The sequence below is a fragment of the Humulus lupulus genome, chromosome 5, assembly GCF_963169125.1.
Source record: "Humulus lupulus chromosome 5, drHumLupu1.1, whole genome shotgun sequence".
Lineage (NCBI taxonomy): Eukaryota > Viridiplantae > Streptophyta > Magnoliopsida > Rosales > Cannabaceae > Humulus > Humulus lupulus.
The window spans coordinates 240,981,363-241,002,285 of record NC_084797.1 but is presented as its reverse complement, the minus strand read 5'-3'; the positions used below and the strand labels follow the sequence as shown (position 1 = coordinate 241,002,285).

The 20,923-nt window shown below is 36.7% G+C and overlaps 2 protein-coding genes and 1 long non-coding RNA gene across 3 annotated transcripts; all 3 read left to right on the top strand.

Moving 5' to 3' along the window:
- Positions 1 to 3,121: 3,121 nt before the first annotated feature.
- On the top strand, positions 3,122 to 7,578 carry LOC133780180 (uncharacterized; the record flags this gene model as incomplete). Its single annotated transcript, XM_062220052.1, has 3 exons — positions 3,122 to 3,254; positions 3,878 to 3,939; positions 5,232 to 7,578. A coding segment is annotated over exon 3 (2,331 nt), but the record flags the coding sequence as incomplete, so codon positions are not given.
- Positions 7,579 to 9,529: 1,951 nt separating this feature from the next.
- LOC133780179 (uncharacterized) lies at positions 9,530 to 13,986 on the top strand (the record flags this gene model as incomplete). The annotated part of the gene is made up of 3 exons (XM_062220051.1): positions 9,530 to 9,662; positions 10,286 to 10,347; positions 11,640 to 13,986. A coding segment is annotated over exon 3 (2,331 nt), but the record flags the coding sequence as incomplete, so codon positions are not given.
- Positions 13,987 to 15,946: 1,960 nt separating this feature from the next.
- Positions 15,947 to 17,706, top strand: LOC133834101 (uncharacterized). Its single transcript, XR_009893307.1, has 4 exons — positions 15,947 to 16,070; positions 16,151 to 16,225; positions 16,694 to 16,755; positions 17,475 to 17,706. It is a non-coding gene; the product is annotated as an uncharacterized LOC133834101 (long non-coding RNA).
- The last annotated feature ends 3,217 nt before the right edge of the window (positions 17,707 to 20,923 follow it).

Genomic DNA, 20,923 nt, shown 5'->3' with positions numbered 1-20,923 from the left:
TCATTCTCAGCTCAGCCTTGTGGTCCCCTTCCCTACTTCAATATAAACCCGACACCTTGTAACTATTCCCGGATTCTAAGGATAATTTCCACGTATGGTCTTGGGTAGATGATAGGGTTCATAGGTTCGATAGTTGGCTAGGGAAATACCAAACTATGTATAGCTTAAATGAAGTTTGGGATGAGGTACCCCTTCAATACGAAACAAATGACTATAGGGACCTTTCGAGGTTAACTTCCACATATAGGGAAGGGACTCCCCCAGCCTCCTCTGAAGATAGGGGATTACTTGGTCGCCGAGCATGAGCTCAGGGGAGAGTTCTAGTTAGTTTTCTCGTCACTTGAACCTTTGTTTACATTAAATGTTTGCTTCACATTTACTTTAGTATTTTAAGCTCGTATACTAATGTGAGACTTGATTATGCAGACGATATGGAATCTGACCTCGAAAACATGCTCAATAGCCTCTAGGGAGCCAAGCAAAGCAAACGCCTGAGAGCGTCACAAAAAGAAGGACAACCTGCTAAAGTCCCCAAAAGAACTGAGGTGACTCCTCCTCCTCCGGGCCCCCAAGGCCCAAGCCAAGTTGTGACCTCAGACCCCCAGGTCGGGGTTCCTGTTGTAGAGTCCAAGAACTTTACTTAGCTAGTTAGATAGTAGTATAATAGTAATAGTAGTATTATTGTTATGACTGTGGATTTGTGGTTCAGACCGGGATTTAATTGGACACTCGTAGTAACACTTGTAGATTTTCTAAGTTTAACCTATAGTTTAAGAATATTAATTTTAACCTAAGGTTTCATTAATATGACTGATATTGAGGGTAATATTTATTATATTATAAGGTTTAGATAGACCCAATAAGATAGTAGCACTTTTCATGTGTATGTTTAATGATGATTAAGTATTTTTGAGGAATAAACTTATTAAGAGTAATATTTGAATATCCTAGGGTCTTTCAGCAGCTTTAAAAACGTTAGAGGACTTAGTCAAGGCTGTTTACTCAATTCAAATTAGGCTAAAAATGTGCAATTTCGTGATTAAATATTCAGCGTATGCCATTATATCGCAGCTATAAGGGCGATATGTCGCAGTACGGGGATACGAAAAACACGAAACTTCGCACGATCACCTGGGGCATGCTGGCCCAGGCGATATATCGCCTACAGGGGGTGATATATCGGCCCCTTCAGTGTACTTTTGAATATTTTTGAAAACGTTCCCATTTAAATCTTTACCCTCTTGATAAGTCCAGCATCTTTCTGAACGAGTCTTCATCCTTTGCTGAACGACAATTCAAATATTTTTTTCACTTATAAAGCCATTATTTTTATTCAAGTTAAATGAAGATCTTTTCATCCTTGAAATCTATAAATAGGACCTAGTACCCAGCCATTTATTCATTCATTAAGCTAAGTTCAGAGGCTGCAAGTTGCTAGGTTATTATTGAGAGTGTAAACACTTGGGTTGGGGATTATAAGCTTAATCAGTATAAGCTTACCAAACACTTGGGAAGTAAGGATTATAGCACATTTCGGTTCGAGGTTTAGATCGGGCATATAAGTCTTCAAGGTATTCCAAAACTCTAGTCCATTTCTGTATTGTTTTCCTTAAAATTCTTATAGTTTTCTACTCAACATCCTAACTCTATTATTTATTCTTGGTTAGGAAATCTAAGATCTTGCACATAAGTTTTTGGTAAGTATATTCTTGATGGTATAGTTCATCCATTCTTTTCATCTCATTCTCTTAAGTATACTCACCCTTCCATTTATGGTTTTTAGGAGTGTTCCAAAGTCCCAAATCTGTTCTCATATCCCGGTACTTTTGGTAAGGAAAATAGGATAGAATTCTATATGTTATGTTATGTGTTATCTTATAATTTATGTGTTATGATTAACCTATGATTTATGTGATGTTATGTATGTTTGTAGACTTGGGCATATGACCTGTATAACTAACAAGCCCCAATAAATTTATGGGCATATGACTTGCTTAGCTAGCAAGCCCCACAAATCTAATGGGCATATGACTTGTTTAGTTTATGGGACCACAAGTAATAATGGCCATTATAGTATATGTGACATATGTTTATGATATGTTTTATGTTGCATTATGAATTTTATGTATATGGTATACATGTTAGGTTTTCCTTGATGGGCATTAGGCTCACTCCTTTTTGTTTAAATGTGCAGGAAAATAGCTTTAGTGGCGGGAAAGGTTCTTGGAAGCTTAGGGATGTGTGTTGAGGCGGAATGGAATCGAAGGGCCGAGAGTTCGATTCGAGGATGAAGTTTCTTTACTTATGGTTTCATATGTATTTTTCCACACTTTATTATGTAATCAGTTATATCTACAATTATGTTATGTTTTTCTTTTAAAACTGTAGCACCCACATTATTTTGATATATATAGCCAATAATCACATGATTGCATTGCATTACATATCATACAATATGTATAATTTGAGCATATGCATATTCTTATAAGTGTTTTCATGTATAAGTATAAAAGTTGTGTATGTGATGTCTATATGTATGCTCAATATTATTAACCTTGTGGCATTTGAGTTGTCTTTTATGGGTGTTTGATGTGCTCAAGATATAAGAAAGTATGAAAAATATGGACAAGGCATGGAATTAAGTGTTGAAAGTGAGATATAGAAGGCAAAATAGGTTAAGTAGTGGAAAATAGTACAATGTCGATTACTAGTATTTCGGTGTAAAATTGAGTATTTATGGATTTACCAAATGTAATCGAGGTATGATTAAGGTCTCATTGATGATGTAAAAATGGTTTTAGAACCATTAGATCAATTCTTGATGGGAGGTATACATAATCAGTGGTATTGATGCAAAGTCAAAACGAGCTTAGCATAAGTGCGCTACGCTCGATCGGGTAAGCATAACTATTGGGTATGAAGTCATATGGACCTAAGGTTTGGTGTGAGTGTTTTACACATAAGGATAATAGGCCTAGCAGATGATTAAGTCGAAATTATTGAAGTGATAAGGTTTTCATAAGTCAAAAGGTGAAATGATGAGATGAAAGGTGTCAACTTTTGACAATAAGGCTAAATCATTGAAAATAAGGAATTTTCATCAAACCTTATCACTTTGCACGACCATTATTCTGAAAAACAGAGAGAAAAGAAAACCAAAAACCATTTCTTGGCTGGTTTGAAGAAATTCTAAGGAGATCCAAGTGAAAGCAAAGCCAAAGAAGTAGATTAAGCTTAGTTCTAGCCTTTTTATGGTAAGTTCTTGTACTTGGAAGTTAAACTATGTTTTTGAATTTTTCTGAGAACTTATATATGGTGTTTTATCCTTTTTAAGATATTTCTTGGGGTTTCCAAGTGGTTTGAGGTTTAGAAAAGCTTGAAGAGATTGTTTTCGCCGAAAAGTTGCTCGGTAAGTGAAATTTTGTGTTTTATGAGGTTTTTGGGGTTCTTGGAGTACAAGATGATTTTTGGTTATTTGATTGAGTTTATAAGAGAGTATATATGTTTATAAATGTTTGAATATATGTGGAGACTCATTTAATTTGGGTGATGATCTAGGAGATAAGAATTTTATCAAAATCGGTATATGATAACTTTATGATGAATCATGTTGGTATTTGGGATATATGGTTATGGCAGGTTAATTGATGTTGATTATTGGTGTATTTTGATATTTGAGGATAGCTAAAATTAAGGGGAAACTCTGTCAAAATTTCCCCAAATGTCTAAGATAAATCTAGTGCTCGATCTAGGTGGTTTAAGGCATTTTAGGCATGTTTTGGGTATGAAATTTGATATGAAGTCTTATGGGTATTTTTAAATGAGAGTTCAATGTATTACTGCCATCATTATGATGAGAAATCCATGCTATTGTCAGGATAAGCACATCAATACCTAAGACATCACTTGTTACACGGTGAAATATATTGTGGACAAAAGGTAAGTAAAGTACTCAACTGCAACACAAGAATTATGTGTTATGTGAAAGTATGCATTATATGAATATTTTGTGAGTAAGTGGTATTAACATACAGTGACACTTCATCATAAATTTTTATGCATGGCATAATAGTGATATGGTAAATTATTATATGATATAAGACCATGCATGATATTATGATGATTAATTATATGATGCCTTTGCAAGTTTTGTGCAACATAAAAGAAAGCTGTAATAAGAAGTTTAAGTTAAGTGCCACTGTTTTGAAAAGGCAAATGAAAGTGTTAATAAGTGTAAACGGAGGCCTATAGTAGGCTTATAGTGGCTGCCCAATAATTTGGGCTAGGTTTTAGTGAACCAATTATATTGTTTGCCATATTTCCGTTTTTATTTCTCCTCCATATGAGTTATTGTTATATGCATTGACACCACAGTGTGTGGCCGCCTTAACTCTTGAGCCTGACGGGGCAACGATGGAATAAGGTTTTTAATGTGCCCTACTGTGGTGATGGCTAGCCGGAGGAGAACCCATGGGATTTTGTATTATATGTGTAACAAGCCCTGCAGGCATTGACCAATTCAAACAGTGTGCACAATATTAAGGGGCCCAAAAATTTAAAAAGAAGTTGTATATGTCCATTGATATTGGGTAATCATTAGCATTGCATGCATTACTTTGCTTACTGAGCTTTAGGCTCACAGTTGTCTTGTGTTGCAGGTAGAGAAAGAAATATGTGAATGATATGAGGAGAACTGAAGCATGGTCCTGACCCTGATTTGTACATATTAACACATCGACATTTTTGTGGGTTATTTCAGTTATCAGTGAGATGTTTGTAATAAAGTGTGAAGTTATGTTTTGAAAATAAATTGGGTTATTTAATACTTATGTATAATATGTTTGAGACACACTTTATGTTTAATGTAAATAATGTGAAATAAGTTTTCAAGTTTTTTTAAAAAAAAAAATGTCCAGACTTTCGCAGAAATAAATTATGATATAGTTTTAAAACATAACACCTCAAATATGGTTTTTAACTAAAATAAGTGAGGGTGTTACACATAACACCTCAAATATGGTTTTTAACTAAAATAAGTGAGGGTGTTACAAGTTGGTATCAGAGCGCCATGGTTAAAATGTTCTTGTAGACCGTTCATATGTACACATTGAGGAAAGGATAATGCTCAGTTCATCTGTAAGTTTTATGTGTGCATTTATTATGTGCTGGTTGCATGCATCATGTGCTTTATTGGCTAAATGACATAAGTTATGGACATTTTGTCTTAAAAGATATATAATAACACAGATGGATCATGAACATGGTATGGGGGCTACTGAAGGCTCTTGCAGCAATAAATATGAACAAGAAATGGCTCAACTTCGAGCGGTGGTGAATAGACAGGCTGAACAAATTGAGAAGTTGTTAGCAGAACAACGACAAAGGCAAGCACCAACACCACCTACTGAAACTCCAACACCTCCACAAGCTCCACCTCCACAAGCTCCACCTGCAGTGCACCCCATGGAACCATTATATGAACGGTTCCGAAAACAACGCCCACCAGTATTTGAAGGTAGCACTGACCCACTTGACGCACAAGACTGGAAGAGTTCTTTAGAAGACATCTTTGAGTTCATGCAACTAAGTGACAGGGAAAAAGTTTCTTGTGCTGCACATACACTTAAAAAGGATGCTAAGTTCTGGTGGGAAGTGGTTAAGCAGACTAGAGAAGTGAATCAGATGACTTGGGCAGAATTTGAACTGGTCTTCAATGAGAAGTTTTATAATGAAGCTGTGTTGACTGCCAAAGTAAGTGAGTTCACTAGATTGCAACATGGGAATCTATCAGTGGCTGAGTACGCCAGGACATTTGACCGGTTAGCCAAGTTTGCACCAGACTTGGTTAACACTGAAACTAGTAGAGTGAATCGCTTCCTGGAGGGTCTACAACCAGAATTGGCTAGAGATGTAGATATGGGACGTACAGGGCCTCTTTCTTATGCTCAGGCTGTGGAGAAAGCTTTGAGAGCTGAACACAGAGAAGAAAAAATAACAAAAGCTAAAGCTGCTACTAGCATGCCTCGTAGAGACACTCCATTCAACAAAGAACAAAGCCGCTTTCACAATGACAACAAAAGAGGGGCCCAGAATTTTCAATTTAGACAAGGACAGAATAAGAAATTTAAAGGAGGTCAGCAAAACAGGCAACCTGGATTCCAACAAATGCCACGATGTCAAACTTGTGGAAAGAATCATTTCGGGGAGTGCAGGCTTCTAACTAAGAGCTGCTTCAAATGTGGCAAGGCGGATCATTTTATCAAAGATTGTCCATTGATGAAGAACCAACAAATGAAGGATGAACCTCAGAGGACAAATGCTAGGGTGTTCACGATTACTCGGGCTGATGCTGATACCAACAACTCTGTTGTGTCAGGTGATATTTTTGCATCTGGTATTCTCACTCATGCATTAATAGATTCAGGTGCCACGCATTCATTTGCATCATTGACATATGTAAAAAGGTTGGGTAGATCGTGTGAAAAATTGTCAGAAGTTTTTAGTACAATGTTACCATCTGGAGAGATTCTGTATTCTACTCATTGGTTGAGGGGGGTTCCTATTTGCATTGATGGTAGGGAATTATATGCTGATCTAATAATGTTAGAGATGGCCGATTATGAGGTGATTTTGGGTATGGATTGGCTTTCAAAGTATAATGCCACTATTGATTGTAGAAGGAAAACAGTGATATTTAAGCCTTCAGAGGAAGATGAGTTTATGTTTACTGGAGCGACATCAAAAAGTTGCATTCCATTAATTTCTGCTATGAAGGCCATGCGACTGTTGGAAAGTGGATGTGTGGGTTATCTCGCTAGTGTGGTTGACACGTATAAGGAGCAAAAGTTAAAACCGGAAGATGTACCGGTAGTTAGAGATTTCTTAGAAGTATTTCCAGAAGATTTACCGGGATTGCCTCCAGACAGAGAAATTGAATTTGTGATTGAGCTACTTCCTGGTACAGCCCCTGTGTCCAAGGCACCTTATAGAATGGCACCAGCAGAACTAAAGGAATTAAAGATACAGTTGCAAGAACTCCTGGATAAAAAGTTTATCAGGCCTAGTTTTTCACCATGGGGAGCTCCGGTGCTATTTGTGAAGAAAAAGGATGGGACGATGCGAATGTGTATTGATTATAGAGAATTGAACAAGTTGACAATCAAGAATAAGTATCCACTTCCTAGAATTGATGATCTTTTTGATCAATTACAAGGAAGAGGAGTGTTTTCAAAGATTGATTTGAGATCTGGGTATCATCAATTAAAGATTAGAGAAGAGGATGTACCAAAGACCGCATTTCGAACTCGGTATGGCCATTATGAGTTCCTTGTGATGCCATTTGGATTAACTAATGCTCCAGCTGCATTCATGGACTTGATGAACAGGGTGTTTAAGGACTACCTTGATAAGTTTGTAATAGTGTTTATTGATGATATCTTGGTGTATTCTCGATCCCAAGAAGAACATGAGGAACATTTGAGGTTGACGTTGGAGAAATTAAAAGAAAAACAACTCTATGCCAAATTTAAGAAATGTGAATTTTGGCTAGAGAAGGTGGCATTTTTGGGCCATATAGTCTCAAAAGATGGTATTGCGGTGGATCCATCAAAGATTGAAGCTGTTAGTAAGTGGAATAGACCAACAAATGTTTCAGAAGTAAGGAGTTTTCTGGGATTAGCAGGCTATTACCGAAGATTTGTTGAAGGATTTTCCAAGATAGCAATGCCATTGACACAACTCACGAGGAAGAATCATAAGTTTGAATGGACTGAAGCTTGTGAGAAAAGTTTTCAAGATTTGAAGCAAAGATTGGTTTCTGCTCCAGTACTTACTATTCCATCTGGATCAGGAGGACTTGTGATTTATAGTGACGCTTCAAAGCAAGGTTTAGGGTGTGTGTTGATGCAGAATGGCAAAGTCATAGCTTATGCTTCTAGACAATTGAAGGACTATGAACAGAAGTATCCAACACATGATCTGGAGTTGGCAGCAGTTGTTTTTGCACTAAAGATTTGGAGACATTATCTGTATGGTGAGAAGTGCGAAATATATACCGATCATAAAAGCCTCAAGTATTTCTTCACTCAGAAGGAATTAAATATGAGACAAAGGAGATGGTTGGAGCTAGTGAAGGATTATGACTGTCAAATACTTTATCATCCTGGAAAAGCAAATGTAGTTGCAGACGCACTGAGTAGAAAGTCTCATGGTAATGTGTCATTTTTGAGGAAACTGACAAGACCACTTCAGGAGGACATGTGCAGAGCGGAGATTGAGGTGATCACAGGAAGATTATCAGTGATGACTATTCAGTCTACCTTGTTAGAGAGAATCAAACAAGGTCAATGTGAGGATCCTTACTTGGTGGAACAAAAAGGTGAATTGGAAAGAAAGGGAAGTTAAGCCCAAGATTTATTGGACCTTTTGAAGTATTGGAAAAGGTGGGAAAGGTAGCCTATAGACTGGCATTACCGCCATCACTGTCAAATGTCCACGATGTTTTTCATGTCTCATTATTGAGAAAATACGTGCCAGATCCTTCACATGTGCTAAACTACGAGCCAATAGAAGTTGAACAAGACCTAACATATGAAGAAAAACCAGTGAAAATTCTTGACAGAAAAGAGAAAGAGTTGAGAAATAAGAAGATTTCACTGGTTAAGGTCTTGTGGAGAAGTTCAAACATTGAGGAAATGACATGGGAACGGGAAGATGAAATGAGATCTAAATACCCAGAGCTATTTGGGTAAGAGAAATTTCGAGGACGAAATTTTTATAAGGTGTAGAGGATTGTAGCACCCACATTATTTTGATATATATAGCCAATAATCACATGATTGCATTGCATTACATATCATACAATATGTATAATTTGAGCATATGCATATTCTTATAAGTGTTTTCATGTATAAGTATAAAAGTTGTGTATGTGATGTCTATATGTATGCTCAATATTATTAACCTTGTGGCATTTGAGTTGTCTTTTATGGGTGTTTGATGTGCTCAAGATATAAGAAAGTATGAAAAATATGGACAAGGCATGGAATTAAGTGTTGAAAGTGAGATATAGAAGGCAAAATAGGTTAAGTAGTGGAAAATAGTACAATGTCGATTACTAGTATTTCGGTGTAAAATTGAGTATTTATGGATTTACCAAATGTAATCGAGGTATGATTAAGGTCTCATTGATGATGTAAAAATGGTTTTAGAACCATTAGATCAATTCTTGATGGGAGGTATACATAATCAGTGGTATTGATGCAAAGTCAAAACGAGCTTAGCATAAGTGCGCTACGCTCGATCGGGTAAGCATAACTATTGGGTATGAAGTCATATGGACCTAAGGTTTGGTGTGAGTGTTTTACACATAAGGATAATAGGCCTAGCAGATGATTAAGTCGAAATTATTGAAGTGATAAGGTTTTCATAAGTCAAAAGGTGAAATGATGAGATGAAAGGTGTCAACTTTTGACAATAAGGCTAAATCATTGAAAATAAGGAATTTTCATCAAACCTTATCACTTTGCACGACCATTATTCTGAAAAACAGAGAGAAAAGAAAACCAAAAACCATTTCTTGGCTGGTTTGAAGAAATTCTAAGGAGATCCAAGTGAAAGCAAAGCCAAAGAAGTAGATTAAGCTTAGTTCTAGCCTTTTTATGGTAAGTTCTTGTACTTGGAAGTTAAACTATGTTTTTGAATTTTTCTGAGAACTTATATATGGTGTTTTATCCTTTTTAAGATATTTCTTGGGGTTTCCAAGTGGTTTGAGGTTTAGAAAAGCTTGAAGAGATTGTTTTCGCCGAAAAGTTGCTCGGTAAGTGAAATTTTGTGTTTTATGAGGTTTTTGGGGTTCTTGGAGTACAAGATGATTTTTGGTTATTTGATTGAGTTTATAAGAGAGTATATATGTTTATAAATGTTTGAATATATGTGGAGACTCATTTAATTTGGGTGATGATCTAGGAGATAAGAATTTTATCAAAATCGGTATATGATAACTTTATGATGAATCATGTTGGTATTTGGGATATATGGTTATGGCAGGTTAATTGATGTTGATTATTGGTGTATTTTGATATTTGAGGATAGCTAAAATTAAGGGGAAACTCTGTCAAAATTTCCCCAAATGTCTAAGATAAATCTAGTGCTCGATCTAGGTGGTTTAAGGCATTTTAGGCATGTTTTGGGTATGAAATTTGATATGAAGTCTTATGGGTATTTTTAAATGAGAGTTCAATGTATTACTGCCATCATTATGATGAGAAATCCATGCTATTGTCAGGATAAGCACATCAATACCTAAGACATCACTTGTTACACGGTGAAATATATTGTGGACAAAAGGTAAGTAAAGTACTCAACTGCAACACAAGAATTATGTGTTATGTGAAAGTATGCATTATATGAATATTTTGTGAGTAAGTGGTATTAACATACAGTGACACTTCATCATAAATTTTTATGCATGGCATAATAGTGATATGGTAAATTATTATATGATATAAGACCATGCATGATATTATGATGATTAATTATATGATGCCTTTGCAAGTTTTGTGCAACATAAAAGAAAGCTGTAATAAGAAGTTTAAGTTAAGTGCCACTGTTTTGAAAAGGCAAATGAAAGTGTTAATAAGTGTAAACGGAGGCCTATAGTAGGCTTATAGTGGCTGCCCAATAATTTGGGCTAGGTTTTAGTGAACCAATTATATTGTTTGCCATATTTCCGTTTTTATTTCTCCTCCATATGAGTTATTGTTATATGTATTGACACCACAGTGTGTGGCCGCCTTAACTCTTGAGCCTGACGGGGCAACGATGGAATAAGGTTTTTAATGTGCCCTACTGTGGTGATGGCTAGCCGGAGGAGAACCCATGGGATTTTGTATTATATGTGTAACAAGCCCTGCAGGCATTGACCAATTCAAACAGTGTGCACAATATTAAGGGGCCCAAAAATTTAAAAAGAAGTTGTATATGTCCATTGATATTGGGTAATCATTAGCATTGCATGCATTACTTTGCTTACTGAGCTTTAGGCTCACAGTTGTCTTGTGTTGCAGGTAGAGAAAGAAATATGTGAATGATATGAGGAGAACTGAAGCATGGTCCTGACCCTGATTTGTACATATTAACACATCGACATTTTTGTGGGTTATTTCAGTTATCAGTGAGATGTTTGTAATAAAGTGTGAAGTTATGTTTTGAAAATAAATTGGGTTATTTAATACTTATGTATAATATGTTTGAGACACACTTTATGTTTAATGTAAATAATGTGAAATAAGTTTTCAAGTTTTTTTAAAAAAAAAAATGTCCAGACTTTCGCAGAAATAAATTATGATATAGTTTTAAAACATAACACCTCAAATATGGTTTTTAACTAAAATAAGTGAGGGTGTTACACATAACACCTCAAATATGGTTTTTAACTAAAATAAGTGAGGGTGTTACAAGTTGGTATCAGAGCGCCATGGTTAAAATGTTCTTGTAGACCGTTCATATGTACACATTGAGGAAAGGATAATGCTCAGTTCATCTGTAAGTTTTATGTGTGCATTTATTATGTGCTGGTTGCATGCATCATGTGCTTTATTGGCTAAATGACATAAGTTATGGACATTTTGTCTTAAAAGATATATAATAACACAGATGGATCATGAACATGGTATGGGGGCTACTGAAGGCTCTTGCAGCAATAAATATGAACAAGAAATGGCTCAACTTCGAGCGGTGGTGAATAGACAGGCTGAACAAATTGAGAAGTTGTTAGCAGAACAACGACAAAGGCAAGCACCAACACCACCTACTGAAACTCCAACACCTCCACAAGCTCCACCTCCACAAGCTCCACCTGCAGTGCACCCCATGGAACCATTATATGAACGGTTCCGAAAACAACGCCCACCAGTATTTGAAGGTAGCACTGACCCACTTGACGCACAAGACTGGAAGAGTTCTTTAGAAGACATCTTTGAGTTCATGCAACTAAGTGACAGGGAAAAAGTTTCTTGTGCTGCACATACACTTAAAAAGGATGCTAAGTTCTGGTGGGAAGTGGTTAAGCAGACTAGAGAAGTGAATCAGATGACTTGGGCAGAATTTGAACTGGTCTTCAATGAGAAGTTTTATAATGAAGCTGTGTTGACTGCCAAAGTAAGTGAGTTCACTAGATTGCAACATGGGAATCTATCAGTGGCTGAGTACGCCAGGACATTTGACCGGTTAGCCAAGTTTGCACCAGACTTGGTTAACACTGAAACTAGTAGAGTGAATCGCTTCCTGGAGGGTCTACAACCAGAATTGGCTAGAGATGTAGATATGGGACGTACAGGGCCTCTTTCTTATGCTCAGGCTGTGGAGAAAGCTTTGAGAGCTGAACACAGAGAAGAAAAAATAACAAAAGCTAAAGCTGCTACTAGCATGCCTCGTAGAGACACTCCATTCAACAAAGAACAAAGCCGCTTTCACAATGACAACAAAAGAGGGGCCCAGAATTTTCAATTTAGACAAGGACAGAATAAGAAATTTAAAGGAGGTCAGCAAAACAGGCAACCTGGATTCCAACAAATGCCACGATGTCAAACTTGTGGAAAGAATCATTTCGGGGAGTGCAGGCTTCTAACTAAGAGCTGCTTCAAATGTGGCAAGGCGGATCATTTTATCAAAGATTGTCCATTGATGAAGAACCAACAAATGAAGGATGAACCTCAGAGGACAAATGCTAGGGTGTTCACGATTACTCGGGCTGATGCTGATACCAACAACTCTGTTGTGTCAGGTGATATTTTTGCATCTGGTATTCTCACTCATGCATTAATAGATTCAGGTGCCACGCATTCATTTGCATCATTGACATATGTAAAAAGGTTGGGTAGATCGTGTGAAAAATTGTCAGAAGTTTTTAGTACAATGTTACCATCTGGAGAGATTCTGTATTCTACTCATTGGTTGAGGGGGGTTCCTATTTGCATTGATGGTAGGGAATTATATGCTGATCTAATAATGTTAGAGATGGCCGATTATGAGGTGATTTTGGGTATGGATTGGCTTTCAAAGTATAATGCCACTATTGATTGTAGAAGGAAAACAGTGATATTTAAGCCTTCAGAGGAAGATGAGTTTATGTTTACTGGAGCGACATCAAAAAGTTGCATTCCATTAATTTCTGCTATGAAGGCCATGCGACTGTTGGAAAGTGGATGTGTGGGTTATCTCGCTAGTGTGGTTGACACGTATAAGGAGCAAAAGTTAAAACCGGAAGATGTACCGGTAGTTAGAGATTTCTTAGAAGTATTTCCAGAAGATTTACCGGGATTGCCTCCAGACAGAGAAATTGAATTTGTGATTGAGCTACTTCCTGGTACAGCCCCTGTGTCCAAGGCACCTTATAGAATGGCACCAGCAGAACTAAAGGAATTAAAGATACAGTTGCAAGAACTCCTGGATAAAAAGTTTATCAGGCCTAGTTTTTCACCATGGGGAGCTCCGGTGCTATTTGTGAAGAAAAAGGATGGGACGATGCGAATGTGTATTGATTATAGAGAATTGAACAAGTTGACAATCAAGAATAAGTATCCACTTCCTAGAATTGATGATCTTTTTGATCAATTACAAGGAAGAGGAGTGTTTTCAAAGATTGATTTGAGATCTGGGTATCATCAATTAAAGATTAGAGAAGAGGATGTACCAAAGACCGCATTTCGAACTCGGTATGGCCATTATGAGTTCCTTGTGATGCCATTTGGATTAACTAATGCTCCAGCTGCATTCATGGACTTGATGAACAGGGTGTTTAAGGACTACCTTGATAAGTTTGTAATAGTGTTTATTGATGATATCTTGGTGTATTCTCGATCCCAAGAAGAACATGAGGAACATTTGAGGTTGACGTTGGAGAAATTAAAAGAAAAACAACTCTATGCCAAATTTAAGAAATGTGAATTTTGGCTAGAGAAGGTGGCATTTTTGGGCCATATAGTCTCAAAAGATGGTATTGCGGTGGATCCATCAAAGATTGAAGCTGTTAGTAAGTGGAATAGACCAACAAATGTTTCAGAAGTAAGGAGTTTTCTGGGATTAGCAGGCTATTACCGAAGATTTGTTGAAGGATTTTCCAAGATAGCAATGCCATTGACACAACTCACGAGGAAGAATCATAAGTTTGAATGGACTGAAGCTTGTGAGAAAAGTTTTCAAGATTTGAAGCAAAGATTGGTTTCTGCTCCAGTACTTACTATTCCATCTGGATCAGGAGGACTTGTGATTTATAGTGACGCTTCAAAGCAAGGTTTAGGGTGTGTGTTGATGCAGAATGGCAAAGTCATAGCTTATGCTTCTAGACAATTGAAGGACTATGAACAGAAGTATCCAACACATGATCTGGAGTTGGCAGCAGTTGTTTTTGCACTAAAGATTTGGAGACATTATCTGTATGGTGAGAAGTGCGAAATATATACCGATCATAAAAGCCTCAAGTATTTCTTCACTCAGAAGGAATTAAATATGAGACAAAGGAGATGGTTGGAGCTAGTGAAGGATTATGACTGTCAAATACTTTATCATCCTGGAAAAGCAAATGTAGTTGCAGACGCACTGAGTAGAAAGTCTCATGGTAATGTGTCATTTTTGAGGAAACTGACAAGACCACTTCAGGAGGACATGTGCAGAGCGGAGATTGAGGTGATCACAGGAAGATTATCAGTGATGACTATTCAGTCTACCTTGTTAGAGAGAATCAAACAAGGTCAATGTGAGGATCCTTACTTGGTGGAACAAAAAGGTGAATTGGAAAGAAAGGGAAGTTAAGCCCAAGATTTATTGGACCTTTTGAAGTATTGGAAAAGGTGGGAAAGGTAGCCTATAGACTGGCATTACCGCCATCACTGTCAAATGTCCACGATGTTTTTCATGTCTCATTATTGAGAAAATACGTGCCAGATCCTTCACATGTGCTAAACTACGAGCCAATAGAAGTTGAACAAGACCTAACATATGAAGAAAAACCAGTGAAAATTCTTGACAGAAAAGAGAAAGAGTTGAGAAATAAGAAGATTTCACTGGTTAAGGTCTTGTGGAGAAGTTCAAACATTGAGGAAATGACATGGGAACGGGAAGATGAAATGAGATCTAAATACCCAGAGCTATTTGGGTAAGAGAAATTTCGAGGACGAAATTTTTATAAGGTGTAGAGGATTGTAGCACCCACATTATTTTGATATATATAGCCAATAATCACATGATTGCATTGCATTACATATCATACAATATGTATAATTTGAGCATATGCATATTCTTATAAGTGTTTTCATGTATAAGTATAAAAGTTGTGTATGTGATGTCTATATGTATGCTCAATATTATTAACCTTGTGGCATTTGAGTTGTCTTTTATGGGTGTTTGATGTGCTCAAGATATAAGAAAGTATGAAAAATATGGACAAGGCATGGAATTAAGTGTTGAAAGTGAGATATAGAAGGCAAAATAGGTTAAGTAGTGGAAAATAGTACAATGTCGATTACTAGTATTTCGGTGTAAAATTGAGTATTTATGGATTTACCAAATGTAATCGAGGTATGATTAAGGTCTCATTGATGATGTAAAAATGGTTTTAGAACCATTAGATCAATTCTTGATGGGAGGTATACATAATCAGTGGTATTGATGCAAAGTCAAAACGAGCTTAGCATAAGTGCGCTACGCTCGATCGGGTAAGCATAACTATTGGGTATGAAGTCATATGGACCTAAGGTTTGGTGTGAGTGTTTTACACATAAGGATAATAGGCCTAGCAGATGATTAAGTCGAAATTATTGAAGTGATAAGGTTTTCATAAGTCAAAAGGTGAAATGATGAGATGAAAGGTGTCAACTTTTGACAATAAGGCTAAATCATTGAAAATAAGGAATTTTCATCAAACCTTATCACTTTGCACGACCATTATTCTGAAAAACAGAGAGAAAAGAAAACCAAAAACCATTTCTTGGCTGGTTTGAAGAAATTCTAAGGAGATCCAAGTGAAAGCAAAGCCAAAGAAGTAGATTAAGCTTAGTTCTAGCCTTTTTATGGTAAGTTCTTGTACTTGGAAGTTAAACTATGTTTTTGAATTTTTCTGAGAACTTATATATGGTGTTTTATCCTTTTTAAGATATTTCTTGGGGTTTCCAAGTGGTTTGAGGTTTAGAAAAGCTTGAAGAGATTGTTTTCGCCGAAAAGTTGCTCGGTAAGTGAAATTTTGTGTTTTATGAGGTTTTTGGGGTTCTTGGAGTACAAGATGATTTTTGGTTATTTGATTGAGTTTATAAGAGAGTATATATGTTTATAAATGTTTGAATATATGTGGAGACTCATTTAATTTGGGTGATGATCTAGGAGATAAGAATTTTATCAAAATCGGTATATGATAACTTTATGATGAATCATGTTGGTATTTGGGATATATGGTTATGGCAGGTTAATTGATGTTGATTATTGGTGTATTTTGATATTTGAGGATAGCTAAAATTAAGGGGAAACTCTGTCAAAATTTCCCCAAATGTCTAAGATAAATCTAGTGCTCGATCTAGGTGGTTTAAGGCATTTTAGGCATGTTTTGGGTATGAAATTTGATATGAAGTCTTATGGGTATTTTTAAATGAGAGTTCAATGTATTACTGCCATCATTATGATGAGAAATCCATGCTATTGTCAGGATAAGCACATCAATACCTAAGACATCACTTGTTACACGGTGAAATATATTGTGGACAAAAGGTAAGTAAAGTACTCAACTGCAACACAAGAATTATGTGTTATGTGAAAGTATGCATTATATGAATATTTTGTGAGTAAGTGGTATTAACATACAGTGACACTTCATCATAAATTTTTATGCATGGCATAATAGTGATATGGTAAATTATTATATGATATAAGACCATGCATGATATTATGATGATTAATTATATGATGCCTTTGCAAGTTTTGTGCAACATAAAAGAAAGCTGTAATAAGAAGTTTAAGTTAAGTGCCACTGTTTTGAAAAGGCAAATGAAAGTGTTAATAAGTGTAAACGGAGGCCTATAGTAGGCTTATAGTGGCTGCCCAATAATTTGGGCTAGGTTTTAGTGAACCAATTATATTGTTTGCCATATTTCCGTTTTTATTTCTCCTCCATATGAGTTATTGTTATATGTATTGACACCACAGTGTGTGGCCGCCTTAACTCTTGAGCCTGACGGGGCAACGATGGAATAAGGTTTTTAATGTGCCCTACTGTGGTGATGGCTAGCCGGAGGAGAACCCATGGGATTTTGTATTATATGTGTAACAAGCCCTGCAGGCATTGACCAATTCAAACAGTGTGCACAATATTAAGGGGCCCAAAAATTTAAAAAGAAGTTGTATATGTCCATTGATATTGGGTAATCATTAGCATTGCATGCATTACTTTGCTTACTGAGCTTTAGGCTCACAGTTGTCTTGTGTTGCAGGTAGAGAAAGAAATATGTGAATGATATGAGGAGAACTGAAGCATGGTCCTGACCCTGATTTGTACATATTAACACATCGACATTTTTGTGGGTTATTTCAGTTATCAGTGAGATGTTTGTAATAAAGTGTGAAGTTATGTTTTGAAAATAAATTGGGTTATTTAATACTTATGTATAATATGTTTGAGACACACTTTATGTTTAATGTAAATAATGTGAAATAAGTTTTCAAGTTTTTTTAAAAAAAAAAATGTCCAGACTTTCGCAGAAATAAATTATGATATAGTTTTAAAACATAACACCTCAAATATGGTTTTTAACTAAAATAAGTGAGGGTGTTACACATAACACCTCAAATATGGTTTTTAACTAAAATAAGTGAGGGTGTTACAAAAACAATGGGATCCCATATCCTACTTTAAATCATTATGTAGTTTAACATTTGTTTTTGCAAGTCTCTAATAAAGTTATGATTATTTCACTTGTAAGTTTTATTAGAGATTAGTGTCTATGTATAGTTGTCGTTAATGGTCCAAAGTCTAGAGTAGTTGGGTCATTACACCTGTGGAAGTCACTCCTTCCCTGTCTCCTGCTACCTAAGCCCTCTAGACGACCGCCCCAGCTCCGAAGAAGCTAGCTCTAACTCGGGAGTGCTTGCTGTCGACTCATTCTGATGAGTATGTTATCGACAGTGCTGCGGGGACCCACGGAGCCACTCTTAGCTCGGACGTTCTACCTCGAGTGGGCCAAAGCTTCAGCAATCTTGGGGCTCCTCAGTGGCAATTGCTTACCAACTTGCGAGATTCTAACGTCCTTTATGACAAGGGTACCGAGCTCATCTCCTCGGTAATTTTTTTCACTTACTCTTGTTGTTATTTATTTGGGTTTTACTTGGTATATGCTTTGACCCAATTTGTTTGTGTGTAGGACCTTGCTGGCTTTGCTCAGCTGAATTACAAGCTGAACAATGAGGTTCATTCGAGCATGTCCTATGCTCAAGAATCGAAGAATCTCCAGCTCAAGCTCGCTGACGAGTTTAAAGCTGCCAAGTCGAAGTTGGAGGTAGAGCTCGAAGAGAAGAACTCGAGAATCAAAGAGCTCGAGGAGGAGAACTCAAGGGTTAAGGAGCTTGAAAAGTTAAATGCTAAGCTCGAGGAGGTGAAACCACCTTCGATATAATGGAGAGTGAAAAGTCTCGCCTCCTCAAAGAATTCAAGCAAAGGAAGGATCGAGCAGTGGACATGGACATGTACAGGATCTGGGCCAACAATGCCAATCTTAATATGAGCTTCTTGGGTACCCTTGAGGATGAGCTCTTGGCTAAATGGCAAGCTCGGTTGGAGGCAGAGGAAGCTGAGGAGGAGGTTGAAAAGGCTAAGGAGATGCCAGATGCCGCCAGGGGGGACGCTCCAGCTTCCTAGAAGAAAGATCATGGGCTGCGTCCCATCAAAATTTTTGTAATAGTTGAACTTTGTTTTTTTTTATATATATATGCCCTTGGGGCAAAAACAATCCACAACTCATATAAGAGTTATTTTTGTTTATCCAAACTTACATTTGTTATTTTAAATTTTATGCTCGACTTTACTTTAATATTTTTGTCTCACATTTCTTAGATCGAAATATTTTGAGCAATTTATATTAATTTTTTTTCCTTTATGTCTGTTTATTCATACAAACATAGTTTCGATGCATTCATGCATAGTTTGCTCGATATATCCATATCTGATCTCGTTATTTGTCAAGATCGGATCTTACTTTTACCACACACTCGAAAATACTTATGTGGCATGTAAGACAGGTAGTTTAGTTATATCTTGCTTTTTCTAGTCACTTTTCCTCTTCCTTGAGTAGCACCTTAAGGTTATGAGGTCGAAACTATTTTTGCAAAATATTCCACCGTCGCTCTCGACTTCGCTCGAAGTAGGTTTATCTTTTTCCCAACTTTGGTTGATCAATTTTAGCTAGTTTGTTCCAATCCTATTTAGGTGGTGTTTAGCTCGTAATCCATACACTTATATATCTTTAATCTAGTTATGTCCATATCATATTAGCTTGCGTATCTAGTCGTATCCAGGCACTTTTTTTTTTAATAATCTGGTTACGTCCAAATTATCTTAGCTCGCGCATCTGGTTATATCCAGACACTTGTTTTTTAATAATCTAGTTACGTCCAAATTATCTTAGCTCGCGCATCTGGTTATATCCAGACACTTATTTTTTATTTAATGTTATTTATTTTTTCAAACTTATGGTATTATTGTATACCACTGATGCCCCCTTAATATCCTATGAGTGTGACCATAGGTTATTTAATTAAGATAGTTTGCAAAAAATACAACATATAAGAAAAAGAATGACTTTTGATCAAAATCGAATGTTTTATTAATAAAAACAAACATGCTTGGTTACAATGAGACATCATTCCTACACTATTGATAGTAAGGTCGTAGATGCTTGCCATTCCAAGCTCGTGGTACCAGGTCTCCATTTAATTTGGCCAATTTATATACTCCAGGTCCTTCCCAATTAGGTCCAAGTACTCCAGCAATTGAGTCCCTTGTAGCTAGGAATACACGTCTTAATACTAAGTCTCCCAATCCAAATTTTCTATCCTGAACCTTTTTATTGAAATATCGGGTAGCTTGTTGGTGATATGCCACATTTTTCAGTTGAGCTTCATCTCACCTTTCTTCAATAAGGTCCAGACTTACTTTGATCTGGGATTGGTTCGAGGCTTGATCGTAAGCATGTCTTCAGATTGTGGGTATTTCAACCTCAATTGGTAACATGGCCTCGCACCCATATGTTAGGGAGAAAGGGGTATACCCTGTCGAAGTGTGAGCTGTGGTTCGATATGCCCACAAAACTTGGGGAAAATCCTCGGGCCATTTTCCCTTAGCCTCTTCTAATCTCTTCTTCATAGAGCTCTTGAGGGTTTTATTTACTACTTCGACCTGGCCGTTTGCTTGGGGATGGGAAACGGAGGAAAATCTTTTTATTATTCCATTTTTTTTCACGAAAATAGGTAAACAATTCGCTGTCGAATTGAGTACCGTTATCTGATACTATCTTCCTCGGCATTTCGTATTAGCAGATGATGTTTTTAACCACAAAGTCTAGGACTTTTTTTGAGGTAATCATTGCCAGGGGTTCGACCTCAGTCTATTTGTAAAATAATCAATCGCGACCACAACATATCTTACTCCACCTTTTCCGGTTGGTAACGAACCTATGAGATCGATTCCCCATACCGAAAATGGCCATGGGGTAGGTCATCATGGTTAGCTCAGATGGTGGAGCTCGCGGAATTGTAGCGAATCACTAACATTTATCACATTTCTTGACATATTTGAATGCATCTGCTTTGACAGTAGGCCAGAAGTATCCTTATCTTATAATTTTCTTTGATAGACTATGCCCCCCAGTGTGGTCTCCACAAAATCCTT